This window comes from Macaca nemestrina, chromosome 7 (genome assembly GCF_043159975.1).
Source record: "Macaca nemestrina isolate mMacNem1 chromosome 7, mMacNem.hap1, whole genome shotgun sequence".
NCBI lineage: Eukaryota > Metazoa > Chordata > Mammalia > Primates > Cercopithecidae > Macaca > Macaca nemestrina.
The window spans coordinates 159,888,107-159,905,356 of NC_092131.1; the positions used below are offsets into that span (position 1 = coordinate 159,888,107).

General features: G+C 56.5%; 1 protein-coding gene across 2 annotated transcripts; it reads left to right on the forward strand.

Moving 5' to 3' along the window:
- Window positions 1-1,201: 1,201 nt before the first annotated feature.
- Window positions 1,202-17,023, forward strand: LOC105491717 (phospholipase A2 group IVF). Of its 2 annotated transcripts, XM_011758344.3 has the most exons (20): window positions 1,202-1,399; window positions 2,236-2,308; window positions 3,347-3,483; window positions 3,588-3,716; window positions 4,147-4,187; window positions 4,464-4,506; window positions 4,991-5,057; window positions 7,459-7,628; window positions 7,749-7,862; window positions 8,093-8,130; window positions 8,382-8,517; window positions 10,157-10,293; window positions 10,574-10,796; window positions 11,676-11,790; window positions 12,011-12,148; window positions 12,236-12,343; window positions 13,610-13,804; window positions 14,108-14,274; window positions 15,524-15,710; window positions 16,022-17,023. In XM_011758344.3, exons 1-20 carry the CDS (start codon window positions 1,289-1,291, stop codon window positions 16,240-16,242), a joined length of 2,550 nt encoding a protein of 849 aa, XP_011756646.2. In that variant the 5' UTR covers window positions 1,202-1,288; the 3' UTR covers window positions 16,243-17,023. The 2 variants fall into 2 exon arrangements, with proteins under 2 accessions (XP_011756646.2, XP_011756657.2); XM_011758355.3 differs by lacking the exon at window positions 15,524-15,710 and having other exon boundaries at window positions 1,218-1,399; window positions 16,022-16,237.
- The last annotated feature ends 227 nt before the right edge of the window (window positions 17,024-17,250 follow it).

Genomic DNA, 17,250 nt, shown 5'->3' on the forward strand with positions numbered 1-17,250 from the left:
TTTTGTCCCTCCCACAGTTCACAGCCCCAGAGATCCTCACTCTTCCTGGAGACTGTGCCTGTCTCAGCCACTCTGATGGTTGTGGTCCACAGAAGAGCAGACGTCACATCCATCTGCAGCCTAAGGCCTACGGTGGCCAAAGAGAACGCTAAAGCCTGTATCTCTAGTGGCTGAAGGACAGGCAGACTTGTTGTTTGGCCTGTCCTTATTTATAACCCCTGCCCATATGCCTGTCTGTACCTAGACACCGTACACTGACCCAGGAAGCGAGCCTGGGCCGAAGCCACAGGGAGTCATGGACTGCATTTCTCCAGGATGTGGATGGGCCCACCTCACCTTTGTCACCTTTGCATTTCTAGGCCTAGCACAGGTCTGGCACCCACCAGGCTCTTGGTGTTTGGAGAATTAATGAGGGTGGTCAGGAGAGATTAGAAATATCTTTGATGAGTTCATGTCCTTTGTAGGGACATGGATGAAGCTGGAAACCATCATTCTGAGCAAACTACTGCAAGGACAGAAAACCAAACACCACATGTTCTCACTCATAGGTGGGAACTGAACAATGAGAACACTTGGACACAGGAAGGGGAACATCACACACTGGGGCCTGTTGTGGGGTGGCAGGCGGAGAGGGATAGCATTAGGAGATATACCTAATGTAAATGACGAGTTAATGGGTGCAGCACACCAACATGGCACATCTATACCTATGTAACAAACGTGCACGTTGTGCACATGTACCCTAGAACTTAAAGTATAATTTAAAAAAAAACATACATACACACACACACATATATTTGTATATATATATATAAAGAAACATCTTTGAGCCCAGATGAAATGCTTCAGCTCAAGAGCCGCAGGGAAGGAGGGACTTGAAGTGTGGCTAGTGTCAGGCCTTTTCCACAGCTGAAGGAGACTAGTCACTGATTTGTACTTGCCAGCTGGTCTCTGGGCCAGCTGTGCCAGCATCACCTAGAGGGGTCTGTTTTTCACAAACAGCCCAGTGATAACCAGGGGGCTGGGTTTGGGAACAAGAGTGCTAACCAGAGACTCCAAGAGTCTCATGGAGACAGACTGAGCTGGCTCCTGCCTGGGAAAATTAAGCTCTAGTCACTTCCTGGAACATGTCAAACTCCACCTCCAGCAGGCCATCCAGCCTGGGTCCTCTGCAGGGCAGGCAGCTCCACCCTCCCAACTCAGTGCTACCTGTCACACCTGAGCCAGCAGTTTGTGCAGCCAGAGGAGCTCTGGCAGGGCTCCCTGCTGGGGCCTGGGCTGCCCAGCCATGCTCTGGGCACTCTGGCCAAGGTGGCTGGCAGGCAAGATGCTGCCCCTCTTGGGGGCAGTGCTGCTTCAGAAGAGAGAGAACAGGGGCCCTCTGCGGAGGCACTGGCGGGTAACGTACCTGAGATTACCTGGGAAACCCAGACTGGGGGAGTCCTGGGAGCTACAGTGCCCTGTGAGGACTGAGACCAGCCCCAGCCCTGGGTTTTGAGTTGGGGTGGGACCTGTTTATTCTAGATGATCTGGCAGAGCTTAAATTAAACCTTGAAAATAGCTCCCTCCGATTAGGAAATGGAGGGTTAGTTCACCTGACACTTGTCTGGGGTGGGTTGGCTTTTGCGAAGGATGCGCGAGCCTGGCTGTAGAGTCTCCGGCTCTGGTGGGGTTGTGAGGGGAGAGGTTCCCTGCCAGCAGGCGGCATGCTGATGCTCTCTCTCCTGAGCCCAGCTGTAATCTGCTCGGTGACTCATCAGACCGGTACCAGCCGTGACTCTCGGCTTCCCCTCACCTGCTCGCTGCCTCCTAGGCTGTCTTTGAGCCTCTGTCAGGGAGCAAGCGAGGGAGGGGTGTCGCCGTTTTCTCTTTTAATATTTAATCGCCTCAAGCACAACATTAGCGCAGCTCTCACAGCCGCTCTCAAGCTAGGGTGGGGGCGCGAGGGTCTGAGGGGGGCCGCAGGTGTGTGGTGCACAACAGCCATCGATAGTTCAGCGAGTCCGTGCTGGATTCAGATTTGAACCCAGACCGGTTGGGTTCCAGGATCCAGACGCATCACGAAGGTGTTGAATTCCCAATGCCCGGGCCCCGCCAAGGTCTCCCTGCTCCCCCGCACAGAGTCATCAGTGACCCTAAGCCAGGTTGCTGCTCCGTGATGGGACGAGGGGAACAATGTGGGGAGGGACCAGGCTCACACTAGCTAACTGAGTCCCTGGAGTTCTGTTGTTGCAGCGGGAAACCCACCCATACTATGACCTCCAGGTGAAGGTGCTGAGGGCCACAAACATCCGGAATACAGACCTGCGTGAGTGACCCCATCTCCACCCTTCTCCCTGTCCTTTCTCTGAGGCCTCCTCAGAGTTCAGCTCAGCCTGGCAAAGACAGAGAGAGAGAGACAGTGGGTGTGTGTGTAAGAGAGTATATACATGGGTGAGTACAAGCGAGAGTGTATGTGTGTATACATGTGTGCAAGTGTGTGTATACGTGTGTGTATGTGTATACGTGAGTATACATGTGTGTATGTGTGTGTGCAAGTATGTGTGAGTGCAAGTGTGAGTACATGTGTATACGTGTGTGTGAGCGTATGTGTGTAATGTAAACGTGTGAGTGCGAGTGTGGGAGCACAAGTATGTGTATACATGTGTGCATGTGTGTGCGAGTGTGTAAGTGCAAGTGTGTGTGAGTGTGTGAAAGTGAGTGCGTGTGTGTATACATGTGTGTGCATGTTGTATATGTGTGTGCATACATGACAGTGAGTGCCAGTGTGACTGAGTGCATGTGTATGTGAGTGCCAATGTGAGAGTACGTACACACATGTGTGCGTGTGTGAGTGCAAGAGTGTGTGTGTGAGCGTGTGTGTGTGGAGTAGGTGGAGGGACTGGTGCTGACCGTGGAGGTGAGGGCAGGCAGGGCTGAAGGGGACAGCTGTGCAGACTCGGCCTCCTCCCTGTGCCTGGGAGTGCCGCCCTGGGTGAGAGCGTGAGGCCCGCTGTGGCTACAAGTCAGCACGTGCTCTCAGGGAGCTTTCCATGCCAGTGCCCACACAGGGAGGGGATTTTACTGCCTGAATCATGCAGTAGCTGGAGTTAATGGTCTGTGCTACCATGGGATCTTTCCAACTGGCTGCTGCAGGATTTCTGTTCAGGTGAACGGGAGGTGTGTGGAATCAAGGTGGAGTGAAAGACATCAAAGCTCTCCCTCCACCTCCTCACCCCACCATGCCACATGGGCAGCTTCCCCTCCTCGCCGATCTGCTCCTTCCCCTTCCGCCCTAGCCTCCCCAAGGAAACCTTTTCAGCAATGAGAGCTTGAGGCCCCGGCCTCTCCCCTGTCCTACCTGCAGTGTCCAAAGCTGACTGCTACGTGCAACTGTGGCTGCCCACGGCGTCCCCCAGCCCTGCCCAGACTAGGACAGTGGCCAACTGCAGTGACCCCGAGTGGAATGAGACTTTCCACTACCAGATCCATGATGCTGTGAAGGTGAGGGCCAGCCAGGGGCCAGGCCGCGGAAGGAAGGGTAATCTTCAGGCAGCTGCCCTCCTGTCCTACCTCAGGCTCCGACCTCCTGCCTGCCCTGTCCCCAGAATGTTCTGGAGCTCACTCTGTATGACAAGGACATCCTGGTCAGCGACCAGTATTCCCAGCTCCTGTTTGACCTGAGGAGCCTCGAGTGTGGCCAACCTCACAGACACAGCTTCCCACTCAACCGCCAGGTGAGCCCACCAGTGCTGGCGGAGAGCCCAGCTGGGGGAGGGGAGGCCCAGTACAGGGCCACCGAAGAGGGGGCTCTGGTCAGCACAGGCCAAGCCTCCAAGGCAGACCTTCCTCCATCCCGCAGCCCTGACCCTATAAAGGTTTCCCTCCAATACATCTTCCTTGCGTGAAACCAAAATATGAGCTCCTTGAGGGCTGTGTGTTGCCTCAGTCACAGCTGGATTCTCAATGTCTAGAACAGTGCCTGACACACATTTTGGAATAAATGAGGCTCTCCATGGAGATACCACTGCCCCTCCTATGTCCATGACAAGCCACAATGCCAGTCTCCCCTTCTAGTTCCTGGAGCCGAGCAGGCTGGCAGGCAGGAACAGCTCTGGAGGCTTTTGGAGCCTTGAAAAAACTGGTGCTCCCTCCCCCTCCATTTAGGATTCACAAGAGCTGCAGGTGGAATTTGTTCTGGAGAAGAGGTGAGTTCTGGCAGAGCCAACGCCCTCGGAGACTCAGAGATTTGAGTCATGGCAGCTCCTAGGTGCCAGTCACCATGTCTTGCACTGGCCTTGCAGGCCTGGTCTGGAGGCGATGGCCTGGTCTTGACACCCATCTGCATGTTGGACGGCAGGCTCGCCCCAGCCCAAACCCTGCTGTGCTCCCCAGGCTCTGCCCGCTGCTTCACTCACATTATGATTGTAGAGGCATCATGATGGGGCCAGATGCATTCCCCCTGTATTCCTCATCCTTTGCAGCCAGGTGCCTGCATCTGAAATCATCACCAACGGGGTTCTGGTGGTGAGTGGGGAAGACGAGCTTGGCGGCATTCCGGGCGGGGGGCAGTGAGGAGCCTGTGATGGGGCCCATCAGGTCCACTTGTCTCTGAAGGACACCCAATCCCTCCTCAGAGGGGAGGCATGCTAGGGAGGCACCTCCTTAGGGGAAGGACAAGAAGCTGCCAGGCACTTGGTGGACAGCCCAGGACCCCAGCCTCCTACTTCCACACAGCATGTCACTCACTTGGGCCTCTGGCTGCTAAGATCACTGGAGCAGCCACTCTCATGGCCCCTCAACTCCTCCCCCTTTCCCACCAGCGCCCACTTCCTCTGAGTCTGGGAAGAGGGGCTGGGGATAACCTTGGGCTGCTGCAAAAGACTCCTACCCATGAGGCCCAGGTCCTGGGAGGTCTGTTTCCCAGACCCTGCCCCAGGCACTCCTCCCTCCCTCCATCCTGGCTGGGGCCGTGGGCTGTCTGGCTCCCACAGGCCTCTGCTTTCCTCAGGCTCACCCCTGTCTGAGAATCCAGGGCACACTCCGGGGAGATGGGACTGCCCCACGGGAAGAGTACGGTGAGTCTGGCTCAGCGGCCTTGGTTCTTTTGCCTTCTCTCCTGGGGTTGGGACTACTGATGTCAAGGAGGTGAGTCTGGGTCAGGAAGCTCTTCAAGTTTTCATTGCTCAAAGCCGACTAACTAACATGGGATGGATGGCCCCAGGAGGCAGTGAACGACCTGTCCCTGGAAGTATTCGAGCAAAGAGGTTGTATCCGCCCAACTATTGCTCTACAACAAACACCCACATGATCTCAGTGGCATACAAGCAGCGTTTATTCGGCTCACACACCCGGTGGTCAGCCGGCCGGGCTGGGCTGGGCTTGGCAGGGGGTGACCCAGCCCTGTGCTATGTGTCTCTCCTCTGCCTCCTGTGACAAGCCCATTAGCCTGGGCATGTTCTCAAGGCATCAGCAGAGGCACAAGAGAGCAAGCCCAACTGAACAAACGCTTGTTAAGCCTGGTCACATCCTGGCTGCTACCTAACATGTTATTGGCCCAAACAGGGTTGAACTCAAAGCTGGAGGGTGGGGAACATAGTTGACCTCTTTAGTGGGAGGAGCTGAAATCACATGGCAGTGAGAATACAGGGGAAATGAAGAACGGAGGTTGTCAAACCCAGTGCCACAGAGGGCAGCCACCCAGCCGGGGGAGTCCAGATGTGGGACAGCAGTGGTGGCTGTGTGACAGTGCTGACAGCCTGAGCCTGCAGGATGAGTCCTGCCCAGGGAACCCTGAGCGCTCACTCTGAGGCAGGCCCTGGGCTAAGCATTTTAATGTGTCTTATAATCCTCCTAACAACCTTGTAAAGCAGGCACAATTAGAATATCCTCTAATTCATGAGGCTGAGGCCCAAAGAAGACATTTGCTCACGGGCACACAGCCAGTAAGTAGTAGAGCCAGGGTCAAACCCAGGTCGGTGACACTCCGGTTCTCTCAACCACGGATTATATGGCTTCTTCTTACGAATAGCACGTCTCCATCTCAGTCCATAGGCCTTGGCATGAATAAAATATCACTTTCCTTACATTCTTGAATTCCCTTCCCACACTTGGTCATGTCGAGTCTCTGAGCCTCATCAAGTGCAAGGAGGGGCTGCAGGGCAGGGACTCCTCTGATCCCTCAGTGTCTGCTGTCCTCGTATACTTTATGTCTCTGGTTCTTCCACGTTGTGTTAGGGGCTGGGAGGCTGTCTGTGGCCCCCTCTGCCTGGATGTCATGTGCAGTCATTTCTTTCTGGGGTCTGGCCTCCTCCCCAGAAAGCTGCTGGGAAGCTGGGCAGGGAGCTCTGAAGCCCACAAGCCTGCCCCCTCACTCCTCCCAGCCTGGGCCTCACCTTCCAGCCTGGGCCTCATCTTCCAGCCTGGGCCTCACCTTCCAGCCTGGGCCTCACCTTCCAGCCTGGGCCTCACCTTCCAGCCTGGGCCTCATCTTCCAGCCTGGGCCTCACCTTCCAGCCTGGGCCTCACCTTCCAGCCTGGGCCTCACCTTCCAGCCTGGGCCTCATCTTCCAGTCTGGGCCTCATCTTCCAGCCTGGGCCTCACCTTCCAGTCTGGGCTTGCCCTCTGCCTCTTCTCCAGGACGTGCATCTCTCTGTATCCACGTATCCCATTCTTCCTCCTCCTGCCTCTACAAACCTTCCTCTCCCAGCGTTCTACACTTGGAAACAAAGGCCAGAACAACTTGCAGCCTATTGGTTTTCTCTCGGGCCACAAACCTCCAACACAATGAGCAAAGAGCCTGAAGTGGGGCAAGGGGGAAACCACCGCCTGAAAACTGCTCATTCTTTTTTTTTTTTGAGATGGAGTCTCGCTCTGCCGCCCAGGCTGGAGTGCAGTGACACAATCTCGGCTCACTGCAAGCTCCGCCTCCCGGGTTTACGCCATTCTCCTGCCTCAGCCTCCTGAGTAGCTGGGACTACAGGTGCCCGCCACCACACCCGGCTAATTTTTTGTATTTTTAGTAGAGACGGGGTTTCACCGTGTTAGCCAGGATGGTCTCGATCTCTTGACCTCATGATCCACCTGCCTCGGCCTCCCAAAGTGCTGGGATTACAGGCGTAAGCCACCGTGCCTGGCCTGCTCATTCTTATAATAAACATAGAATCAGCTCAAATCATCAGCCCCACAGGCTCTGGGCAGGGCCCCTCTCCCTCCCCGTTCCCTGTCTTCCCCTCCAGGCATTTTTGTGCTTCCCACCCTTCCCTGAGTTCCAGTTCTGACCAGGGCAGGCTAGAGGACCCGAGTCCTTCTGGAGGCTTTCTCTATGAGCAATGCTCGAGAGAGAGCAGGGCGATAGGAGTTGGCATTTCCTAGGGGAAGAGAAGGGAGGGGTTGCTGGTGGGGTGCTGCCAGCATAAGCCGCACAGACACAGACCCACCCCCTCACCTGCGCACCCACCTGGGCCTTCTGCTCTCAGGCTCTCGGCAGCTCCAGCTGACAGTGCCTGGGGCCTACGAGAAGCCACAGCTCTTGCCCCTGCAGCCTCCCACAGAGCCAGGCCTCCAACCCACCTTTACCTTCCATGTGAACCCAGTGCTGAGCTCCAGGCTACACGTGGAGCTGATGGAGCAGCTCTCGGCTGTGCAGGTGAGTGTGCCGCCAGGACGGTCTGTAGATCCAACTCAGCCCAGACTGGCGTTCCAGGGCCACGTTGGGGGAGCCTTTTCTTCCCCGTGGAGAGCTTCTTGGGTGTTTTCTTCTCCACAGAGCGACCCCAGCGCGGAGCTGGAGGCTCAGACCAGCAAGCTGGGCGAGGGGGGCATCCTGCTCTCCTCTCTGCCCCTAGGCCAGGAGGAACAGTGTTCTGTGGCCCTGGGGGAGGTAAGGCTCTGTCTGGGTGCCAGAGGGACTGCTGCCTGCTCTCTGTGACCACCAAGAGAGGTCTGGAGGAGGGACCCAAGAGGGTGGCTGGATCAGGTCAGCCCAGAGCTCAGTTATGATGTCCACATCGGGCCAGTGATGGCAGGGCCATAGGGGCTGCAGGTGGGGGAGCCACTTCCCTGGAGAATCCTGCTCAGAGAGCTCAGGGCTGGGGCTGCTCTGTCTTTCAGGGCCAGGAGGTGGCTCTGAGTGTGAAGGTGGAAATGAGGTGAGTGGGACTCCAGGCAGAAGGCCTCTTGGGGCTGGGCTAGAAGTGTGGGGACACACCCCAACATGCTCCACTCTCTTGCCCAAGAAGCTCAGGCTGTGGGGTGGGGGTGACACCTTTCCCTCCCCGGTTCTGGTGCTGGTGGGCGGATCCCTTGGACCTGCTCCTGTGAAAGACCCGGGCTGGGCCCAGGGCTCTCCTCCACTGGACAGTCACCCAAAATCCCCCCGCCCCCGCCCCACTTGAGACAGCTCCGGAGACCTAGACCTACGCCTTGGCTTTGACCTCTGTGACGGGGAGCAGGAGTTTCTGGACAGGAGGAAGCAGGTCGTGGCCAAGGCCCTGCAGCAGGTGCTGGGATTGAGTGAGGCTCCGGACAGTGGCCAGGTACGGAATGGAGGAGGAGCTGGACCCCAGAGCCGCTAGGACCAAATTGAGCCTCTTCCCTTGAGAGGACCAGCATGGCTAAGAGGGGCCAGAGGAGGTTGGCCTGTTTGCCTGAGCTGATGGACACCATCGGCAGAGCCAGGACCCCATATGGGACGAGCGCCAAACAGTCCTGGCCAAGGCTGGATGTCTTGGTCTGCATGGACTGCCGTAACAAAACCCCACAGACCAGGTGGCTTAAATGACAGAAATGACTTTTCTCTCTGTTCTGGAGGCTGGAAGTCCAAGAGGAAGGTGCCATCATCAGGGCTGGCTTCTGCTCGGGCCCCTCTCCTCTTCCTAGTGGAGCTGTCTCGCCGTGTCCTCACGTGGCCCTTCCTCTGTGTGTGTGTGCAGAGCGTACGCCTTGGGGTCTCTTCCTCCTCTTCTAAGGACCCCAGTCCTGTCAGTTGAAGGCCCTTACCCACTTCACCTTTATCACCTCCTTGTAGGCCCTATTTCCAAATCACGTTGGGGGTTAGGGCTCCAACACAGGAATTTGGAGGGGCACAACTGAGTCCGTAACATGATCAAAGGGATGTGGAGCTTGGGGGTCCCTGGGATCCTCTGGGTTTAGAGACAGCCAGCCTGTGGTTGGGAGGCAGGAGGAAAGGAGTGCTGAGAGAGGGACTTACTGGGGATCAGGAACAGGCTGCCGGCTTCCTCCTGGCTGCCTGAGTCCCCAGGAGACGCTGCCACTGTGGCCCAGCGCTCGTTCATTCGGGCAGTATGTGTGCCCGCTCTGTGCTAGGCGTCTGCTCTGTCTCACCCAGCACTCTGAAGCAACAGCGCCTTCCGTGAGCAGTGGCCAGGGAACATTTTTTTCAAGACAAGGGAAGAAAAGAGAATAGGGAAAAGAGCCAAAAATCCAGAGTGGAATGAGCCAAGTCTTAGTGGGAAAGCTAAGCAGCCGAAAGTATCGACTCTGACCACTCAGGCACCTCCGACCCTGAGGAGACCTTAAAACCTCGGGGCCCCTTTGGCGTCTGGGGGCAGGTCTAGACTGCTTGCTGGCCTTTGTCACTTTAGCTCAGTGGTGCTCAGCGGGGCACAATTGAGTTCCTCCCCACCGCACCCCAGGGGACATTTGTCCATGTGTAGAGATGGATTTCGTTGTTGCTGCTGGGGAAAGGGGAGGTGGAGCGAGGCTGCTGGCTTCTACCGGGTAGAGGCGGCCAGAAATGCTGCTAAACATCCTACCACACACAGGACAGTCCCCAGCAGCAAACAGCTACCTGGTCAGGAATATCAAGAGTGCCACGGTTGAGAGGAACCTGCCGTAGCTGATTTTGGGGAATCAGATGTACCTTCCAGGTCTATATCTTCCAGGTCGAATGGTGAAGGGCTATCTCTGGAGCCATACTGCTTAGGTGTAAGAGCTCATCACTTAATAACTGTATGATCGTGGGCACATTATTTAACCACCCCCTGCCTCAGTTTCCTCATCTGGAAATGGGGTTCTCACTGGGCTGCTGTGAGGATTCAATGAGATAATACGTGTAAGGCTCTTAGAATAATGTCCGACATGTATAGGCATTACATGTAATATGTAAATGACGGTGGTAGTCGGAGTCGTTTTCCTTGTTACTGTTGTACCCAGGTTCCTGTAGTGGCTGTGTTGGGTTCCGGGGGTGGAACCCGAGCCATGTCCTCTCTGTACGGCAGCCTGGCAGGGTTGCAGGAGCTCGGCCTGCTAGACACTGTGACCTACCTGAGTGGGGTCTCTGGGTCCACCTGGTAAGTGAGGTGGGGGCAGGGCACAGGGTAAAGGAGACCCCACAGAGGGTGGGGTTGTGACCTGGTGATCTGAAGGAGTCCCTGAGGGGCTGGGATCCTGCCTCCAAGGGGATTAGGAGGGGCAGGAAGAGGCTGAGTCCCAAGCGCCCCTTTGAGTGGGGTTGCTTGCAGGGCAGCAGGGGCAAGTAACGGGGGTGGAGGGCCACTCACAGACTCTGCACCCCTCTCTCCCGTGGCCGTGCTCTCCTGCCCCTGACTCAGGCACACCCCCCATCCGCAGGTGCATCTCCACACTCTACAGGGACCCAGCCTGGTCCCAGGTGGCCTTGCAGGGCCCCATTGAGCGTGCCCAGGTTCACGTCTGCAGCAGTAAGATGGGAGCTTTGTCCACGGAGCGGCTACAGTACTACGCTCAGGAACTGGGGGTCCGGAAGCGCAGTGGCCACAGCGTGTCCCCGGTCGACCTCTGGGGCCTCTTTGTGGAGTATTTCCTGTACCAGGAGGTGAGAGAAGAGCCAGAAGGAAACACACAGGCTCCTCTCCACTCCTTCCACCCGCCTTTGCTTCTGCCTCATCCCTCAGGCTCAGATCTGATATACAAAGCTGTTTTGAGGTCTCAGCTCCCCTGGGGTCAGGAGTAAGACTCCAGGGTGGGCTGGCACCACTTTGCCTCTCTAGCTCCTAACCCCTGGGGAGTAGGAGGCTGGTCCACAGCGCTCAGCTCTGGCTGCATATTAGATCACCGGCACAGCTTTGCAAACACACCCATGCCTGGGCCCCCCTTCCAGAGATACTGATTTTAGCTGGTCTCAGGATTTTTTGAAAGAGATTTCAGCCCACACCTGGATGTGAGGCCCAGCACCACACCCACTCCCCAGCCAATTCGGCCGTAACTCACTCCGCCTGGCTGCTCCTGGCACTTCAGACCCAGTTGCAGTTCCAGGCAATAAGATGCGGAGCTGCTCCCCACCACCCCGTGTGTGGCGATCAGGTGTGGATGGATATCACAAGTGATTTCTCATTTCTCAGTAAATAATCTACATTTCTTAGTAATTTATTTTTTAAAGAAATTGGACTGGCTTTTCAAGGATTCCTTTAGCAACATCACCCTGACTTCCTGGTGTTCTGATACGCTGTTTTGAATAGTAAAGAAGGAGGGAGGGTGTTCCTATAGTCCCTGGAATTATACAGACCCACACTGGGCTCCCCTTGGCTGTGGCCTGAAACCTGTCCCTCAGAGAGCTGTCCTTAGGGCACTGGCCTTGATGACCCAAAGCCTCTCTTGTGGGCATGCCACACCCTGCAGGGCGCTGGCCCCAGGCCACAGGGATGGGGAATGGAACTCCCGAGAGGCCGAGCTGCCTCCCTTCTTTCCTGCCCAGGAGAACCCTGCCAAGCTGTCTGACCAACAGGAGGCGGTCCGCCAGGGTCAGAACCCTTACCCCATTTACACCAGTGTCAACGTCTGCACCGACATGAGTGGGGAAGATTTTGCAGGTGCCTGGGTGTGGTGATGAAGGAAGGAGGTAGAGGAGGTGGGGAGGAGGGGGTGAGAGAATGGGGTGATCAGGGTGCCCAGAGGAGGTGATTGTACACAGCCACCTTGGAGCACAGCCGGGCTGCTGCTTCCTGTCGTTGGCAAAGCTAAGATTCCTGCTTGGGCACAAGCACTGTGGTGGGAAGCCCCTGGTGACTTTCCCTTTACTCGGGCCCCTAGAGTGGTGCGAGTTCACGCCCTACGAGGTCGGCTTGCCCAAGTACGGGGCTTATGTTCCCACCGAGCTCTTTGGCTCAGAGCTTTTCATGGGACGATTGCTGCAGCTCCAGCCCGAGCCCCGGATCTGCTACCTGCAAGGTGAGTCGAGGCTGGAGGGCTGGGGACAGGCAGGTGCTGGGGCCAGGCCCTGACTGACATGGGGTGGGGCCCTGCCTGTCTCCTTAGGTGTGTGGGGCAGTGCCTTTGCCACCAGCCTGGAAGAGATCTCCCTAAAGACTGTGGGCTCGGGCCTCAGCTTCCTGGAGTGGTACAGAGGCAGTGTGAATATCACAGGTGAGGGTAGTGACCCCGAGCCCCTCCCACACCACATTCTAGCAACGGGGCCCTGGTAGAGACACAAAGAATGAGGGAGGGGACAGAGAAGGACTTGGCTGTCCCACTGGATTCAGGGAAGTCCTGAGGAAATGACCTTTAGCTTAGGGTCTCTAGATGTCCAGAGGTGTGATCAAGTCACACCTTTGAGTTCTCTGTTCTGGGATCCGATTAGGTCCACTCGGTGCAGGACTGCTGGGTATGGGGTTGATACTCTGTCCACCCCTCTTCAGTGGCTCCTCTTCAATCTGGTCCTTAAATGGCTCATGGGAGCCCCATGGTGCAGAGCACCTTTCCCGCCTTTCTCCCCTGGATCACTTTTCCTCTGTTCTTCAGTTCAGCTCAGATGTCATTTTGTCAGACATCCCTTTTCCACTCCATCCCTCCACAATGCCTGAGAATCTTTTTTTTTTTTTTTTTTTTTTGAGACGGAGTCTCGCTCTGTCTGTCGCCCAGGCTGGAGTGCAGTGGCATCATCTCAGCTCACTGCAAGCTCCGCCTCCAGGTTCACGCCATTCTCCTGCCTCAGCCTCCAGGTAGCTGGGACTACAGGCGCCCGCCACCACGCCAGGCTAATTTTGTTTTTTGTATTTTAGTAGAGACGGGGTTTCACCGTGTTAGCTGGGATGGTCTCAATCTCCTGACCTCGTGATCCTCCCGTCTCGGCCTCCCAAAGTGCTGGGATTACAGGCGTGAGCCACCGCACCCGGCCTGCCTGACAATCTTACCACCATGGTCCCCTAGAACCATGTGCACATCCTTGCCATCCTTACCCCGGGGCTTTGTCATCATCTATTCTCTCTTTATGTGACTTTCCCCACAAGTAGGCCGTGCACTTGGGAGGGCCAGCGCAGGCCCCGTTCACCTTCGCAGCCCTCGTGCCTGGTGCAGTGCTGGGCATAATAACCGCTCAGTCACTGTTTAATGGACGAAGTTCTGATTGGAAGCTGTAGACTCAAACTTTATTTTCGAGAGGGTAGAAGATAAATTATTATTTAGTAAATACAATGTTATAGGCAGTTTACAAAACATAGAAGATACAAAAGAAAAAGTCGTTTCAAAGTGGTTCGATGAAGCATCAGTCAGAGGCCTGGGAGGTGGGGTCAGGGAGGAGGAGGGATGTGGGGAGGGCTCAGTGTTGAGGAAGGGCACCCCTGAACTATAAGAACCACTGGGCAAAGGAGGATGCCACTTCTCCCTCTAGTTCGCTGTCCCACCCCTGTCTAGATGACTGCCAGAAGCCTCAGCCACACAACCCATCGACGCTGCCAACAAGGATCCTTACCCCACAGGGGCCCTTCTCCCAGGCTGTGCTGGGCATATTCACCTCCCGCTTCACTTCTGCCCAGATTTTTAACTTCACCCGGGGTCTCTGCTTGCACAAGGACTATGTGGCTGACAGAGAGTTTATGGCCTGGAAAGGTGAGTGCTGCCCTGGGTGGGAGATGGGGGCTTCCCTTCCTGCCTGCGCCTCTGGTTCACTGGGGCCAGTGCTGGCTTTGGGCTGGGGGTTGAGGTGTGGTCTCCTGCTGCCTATGGGCTGATGTGGAGCGACTCTAAGTACTGCTGGAAGTTGGAAGGCGGGGCCGAGGGCTTGGGGTGGGAGACTCGTGGCTGTCAGAGAGAACTCTACAGAGAGAAGGCAAGTGTGAATGCAAATACAGAAGGGGTTGCTAGCAAGAGCAACTGCATTCATCCCGGTGCATACACATGGGTTCCTTGCAGACAGACACCCAGACGCCTCCCCCCACCATCTCACCCCCATGCGGGACTGCCTGTACCTGGTGGACGGAGGCTTTGCCATCAACTCTCCGTTCCCACTGGCTCTGCGGCCTCAGAGAGCCGTGGACCTCATTCTGTCCTTCGACTATTCCTTGGAAGCTCCTTTTGAGGTGAGCTGGGGGCAGGGATGTGGGGAGCACCTTCAGTGAGTGGACAGAGAGGGTGAGGGAGGAGAGGAGGGGAGAGAAGGCTCTGGTGAGGGAGACTGGCTGGGTGTGTGGGGGTTGCCCTTTGTGGGCGGCCTGGGTTCTACTCTGTGTGTGAAGGGGCTGCCTTCTGAATGCTGTTGGCAGCACAGGTCTCCCAGTTGCAGGAGAATTGCTGAGATGGTGGTGGGCGTGGGAAGAGGAGGCCAAAGCGGGTCCCCAGGAATCTTCTAACCTCATCCACAGGAGACCCCCTAGTTCTAGACTCTGCCCGTTCATGACAGAGTTCCCCACTCCAGCTTGGACCCGAGTCTGTGGCCCCTTTGTTACCATGGTAACAACAGAGCCATGAGGGTCCCCTCTGATGCTGAAGCCCTGCAGCAAGTCCCTCCAACTCTGCTGGGTGGTGGACGGAGGCCCCCATTCCCGCGTGGGCGCTGGTGGTGCTGCTGGAGCAGCCCTTCCTTCTTTGGTCTCCTCCTTGTCCTGGGTCCAGTGAGAGCCTGCGATTGACTGGGGATTGACAAAGCCTCTTCTGACACGGACCTTCTGTGATTGTCGCGTGTCAACCTTGTGAAACTGACATCGGCCTCTGATAGGGAGCAGATGGGGTGACAGAAGGGAAGACCACACAGTGCTTCTGGGGAGGAATGCTGTTGCGGCAGTGGATGATTGGTTGTTGATCATTACTGATTATTGTTAATCTTCACAACCCCACTGGATAGGGGAGCTTTTGTGTTTTTTTTTTTGAGACGAAGTCTTGCTCTGTCACCACGCTGGAGTGCAGTGGTGTGATCTTGGCTCACTGCAACCTCTGCCTCCTAGGTTCAAATGATTCTCCTGCCTCAGCCTCCCGAATAGCTGGGACTATAGGCACACACCACCACGCCCAGCTAATTTTTGTATTTTTAGTAGAGACAGGGTTTCACCGTGTTGGCCAGGGTGGTCTTGATCTCTTGACCTCATGATCCGCCAGCCTCGGCCTCCCAAAGTGCTGGGATTACAGGCATGAGCCACCATGCCCAGCCTGGAGTTTAAACATTTTTTATTTTACACATGAGAAACCAGCTCAGAAAGGAGCTGTCACCTGCCTGAAGTCACTCAGCTAGTCAGAAACAGAGCTGGCATTGAAGTCTGGGTGTGTGTGAGTCCAGGGCGGCGGGGAGTGGCCAGGGTGGAGGAGAGGCAGAGTCAGAGGTTTGCTCCTGCTAAGGTCTTGAAGATGACAGAGAAGTACTGCCTGGACCGAGGAATCCCCTTCCCTAGCATCGAGGTGGGCCCTGAAGACATGGAGGAGGCCCGTGAGTGCTATCTGTTTGCCAAGGCTGAGGACCCCCGCTCCCCCGTCGTGCTGCACTTCCCCCTTGTCAACCGTACCTTCCGCACACACCTGGCCCCAGGTTAGGGAAGCTCCAGGCCTGGGACTGACCCACAGAGCCCTGCGATGGTGACGGGATGCTGTTCTGAGGGTGGGTTCCCTGGAGAATGTTGCTAAGCGCGCCTCCTGGTAGGCCTGAGCTGGCCCTCTGCTCCCTGGGTCTCAGTGTTCACATGGGGCCAGCCCCTCCTGGTGGCTTTGAGAGCTGAGATGTGGCCCAAGCAGGGCCCGAATGGAGCCAGTCAGGTGTCCTGCACAAGGAAGATTTCTGGGCTGTACCAACCAGTTCCACAGAGGGCTCCAGCCTGGCTTCTCTGCTTCCCCCACCCACAGGTGTGGAGCGACAAACAGCTGAGGAGAAGGCCTTTGGGGACTTTGTCATCAACAGGCCAGACACCCCCTATGGCATGATGAACTTCACCTATGAGCCCCAGGACTTTGATCGGCTGGTGGCCCTGAGTCGATACAATATTCTGAACAATGTGGAGACCTTGAAGTGTGCCCTCCAGCTGGCTCTGGACCGGCACCAGGCTCGGGAGAGGGCTGGGGACTGACCAAGGCAGGAGGCGGAGGACTGTGACAGAGAGGAGACACCCTGTTCGTGGCCAGGGCTCGTGGAGGGAGGAGCGATGGGGACGCTGTGCGGGGTCTGCTTCCCTTCTCTCCAGGACCTGCCTCAAGGTGCCCCAGGCCCCAGAAAGCTCTTGCAGAATTGCAGCTTGGACTTGGGGCAGGGCTCTCCTTGTGTGTTTTTTGGAGAAGATGGGCAGTAGATCTCTCCAGGGGCTCTTGGGGATGTAGGGCAGAAGACAGCAGCACTCATCTCACAGCCGGGTGTGGAGAGAATCAGGTGAGCCACAGGGCCCACCCCAGACACAGAAGCACCTCACAGGGCCCAGGTTCTCAGACCCACACGGAACAGGGGCTGAGGGCATCGAGAAGCCAGCTGTCCTCCTTACACTGAGACGGAAAGCAGAGATGCACCCACCCACACTTCCCGCAGAGCGGCCCAAGCCCCAACCCCACCTTGAGCTCCTGGATGCACTGCTATCAAGAACGAGGGGCCAAGTGGGGGTGGCCAGCCTATGTTGCTGACTCCATCATCCTAACCCTCCTTCTGCCTTCTGGCCTCCTCGTGCCTCCTCCCAGATCACCCTTGTCTTCCCAGAGACCTAAAGCCTGTGGGGTGATGGCCCATTCTGGCTGCTCCAGGTGGGAGATCTGCACATGTCTCCCTGCCAATTACCCAGGCTTCACTCTTCGAGCCTGGGCCACAGTCTCTGGTCATGTGTGTAGTGGCCACGTCATGCAAATATACTCTCACCATTCCTAGTAGCTCAATGAGTGTGTCTAGAAGGGGCATCTGTTCATAAGGGGGAGAGGATGTGCACCTGTATGCGGGGCAGGGGGGTGGTGCAAGTTCCTGGGGTAGGTTGGTGGCATGGGCAGTGCAGAGGGAGCCTCGCCTGGGCTCTTGCCTCTTTCCCAGATGCATCCAATGGGTCTTGGCAAGTTTTGTTTCTCACTCTCCCTCTTCTCCATTTCCCCTGACCCACCAGGGG

Excerpts from the sequence above, each read along its gene's own strand:
- LOC105491717 (XM_011758344.3), top strand. The coding sequence starts at position 1,289 with ATGCTCTGGGCACTCTGGCCAAGGTGGCTGGCAGGCAAGATGCTGCCC. Across the intron at positions 12,149-12,235 it reads CCGGATCTGCTACCTGCAAG|GTGTGTGGGGCAGTGCCTTT; the intron begins GTGAGTCGAGGC and ends CTGTCTCCTTAG. Across the intron at positions 13,805-14,107 it reads AGAGTTTATGGCCTGGAAAG|ACAGACACCCAGACGCCTCC; the intron begins GTGAGTGCTGCC and ends GGTTCCTTGCAG.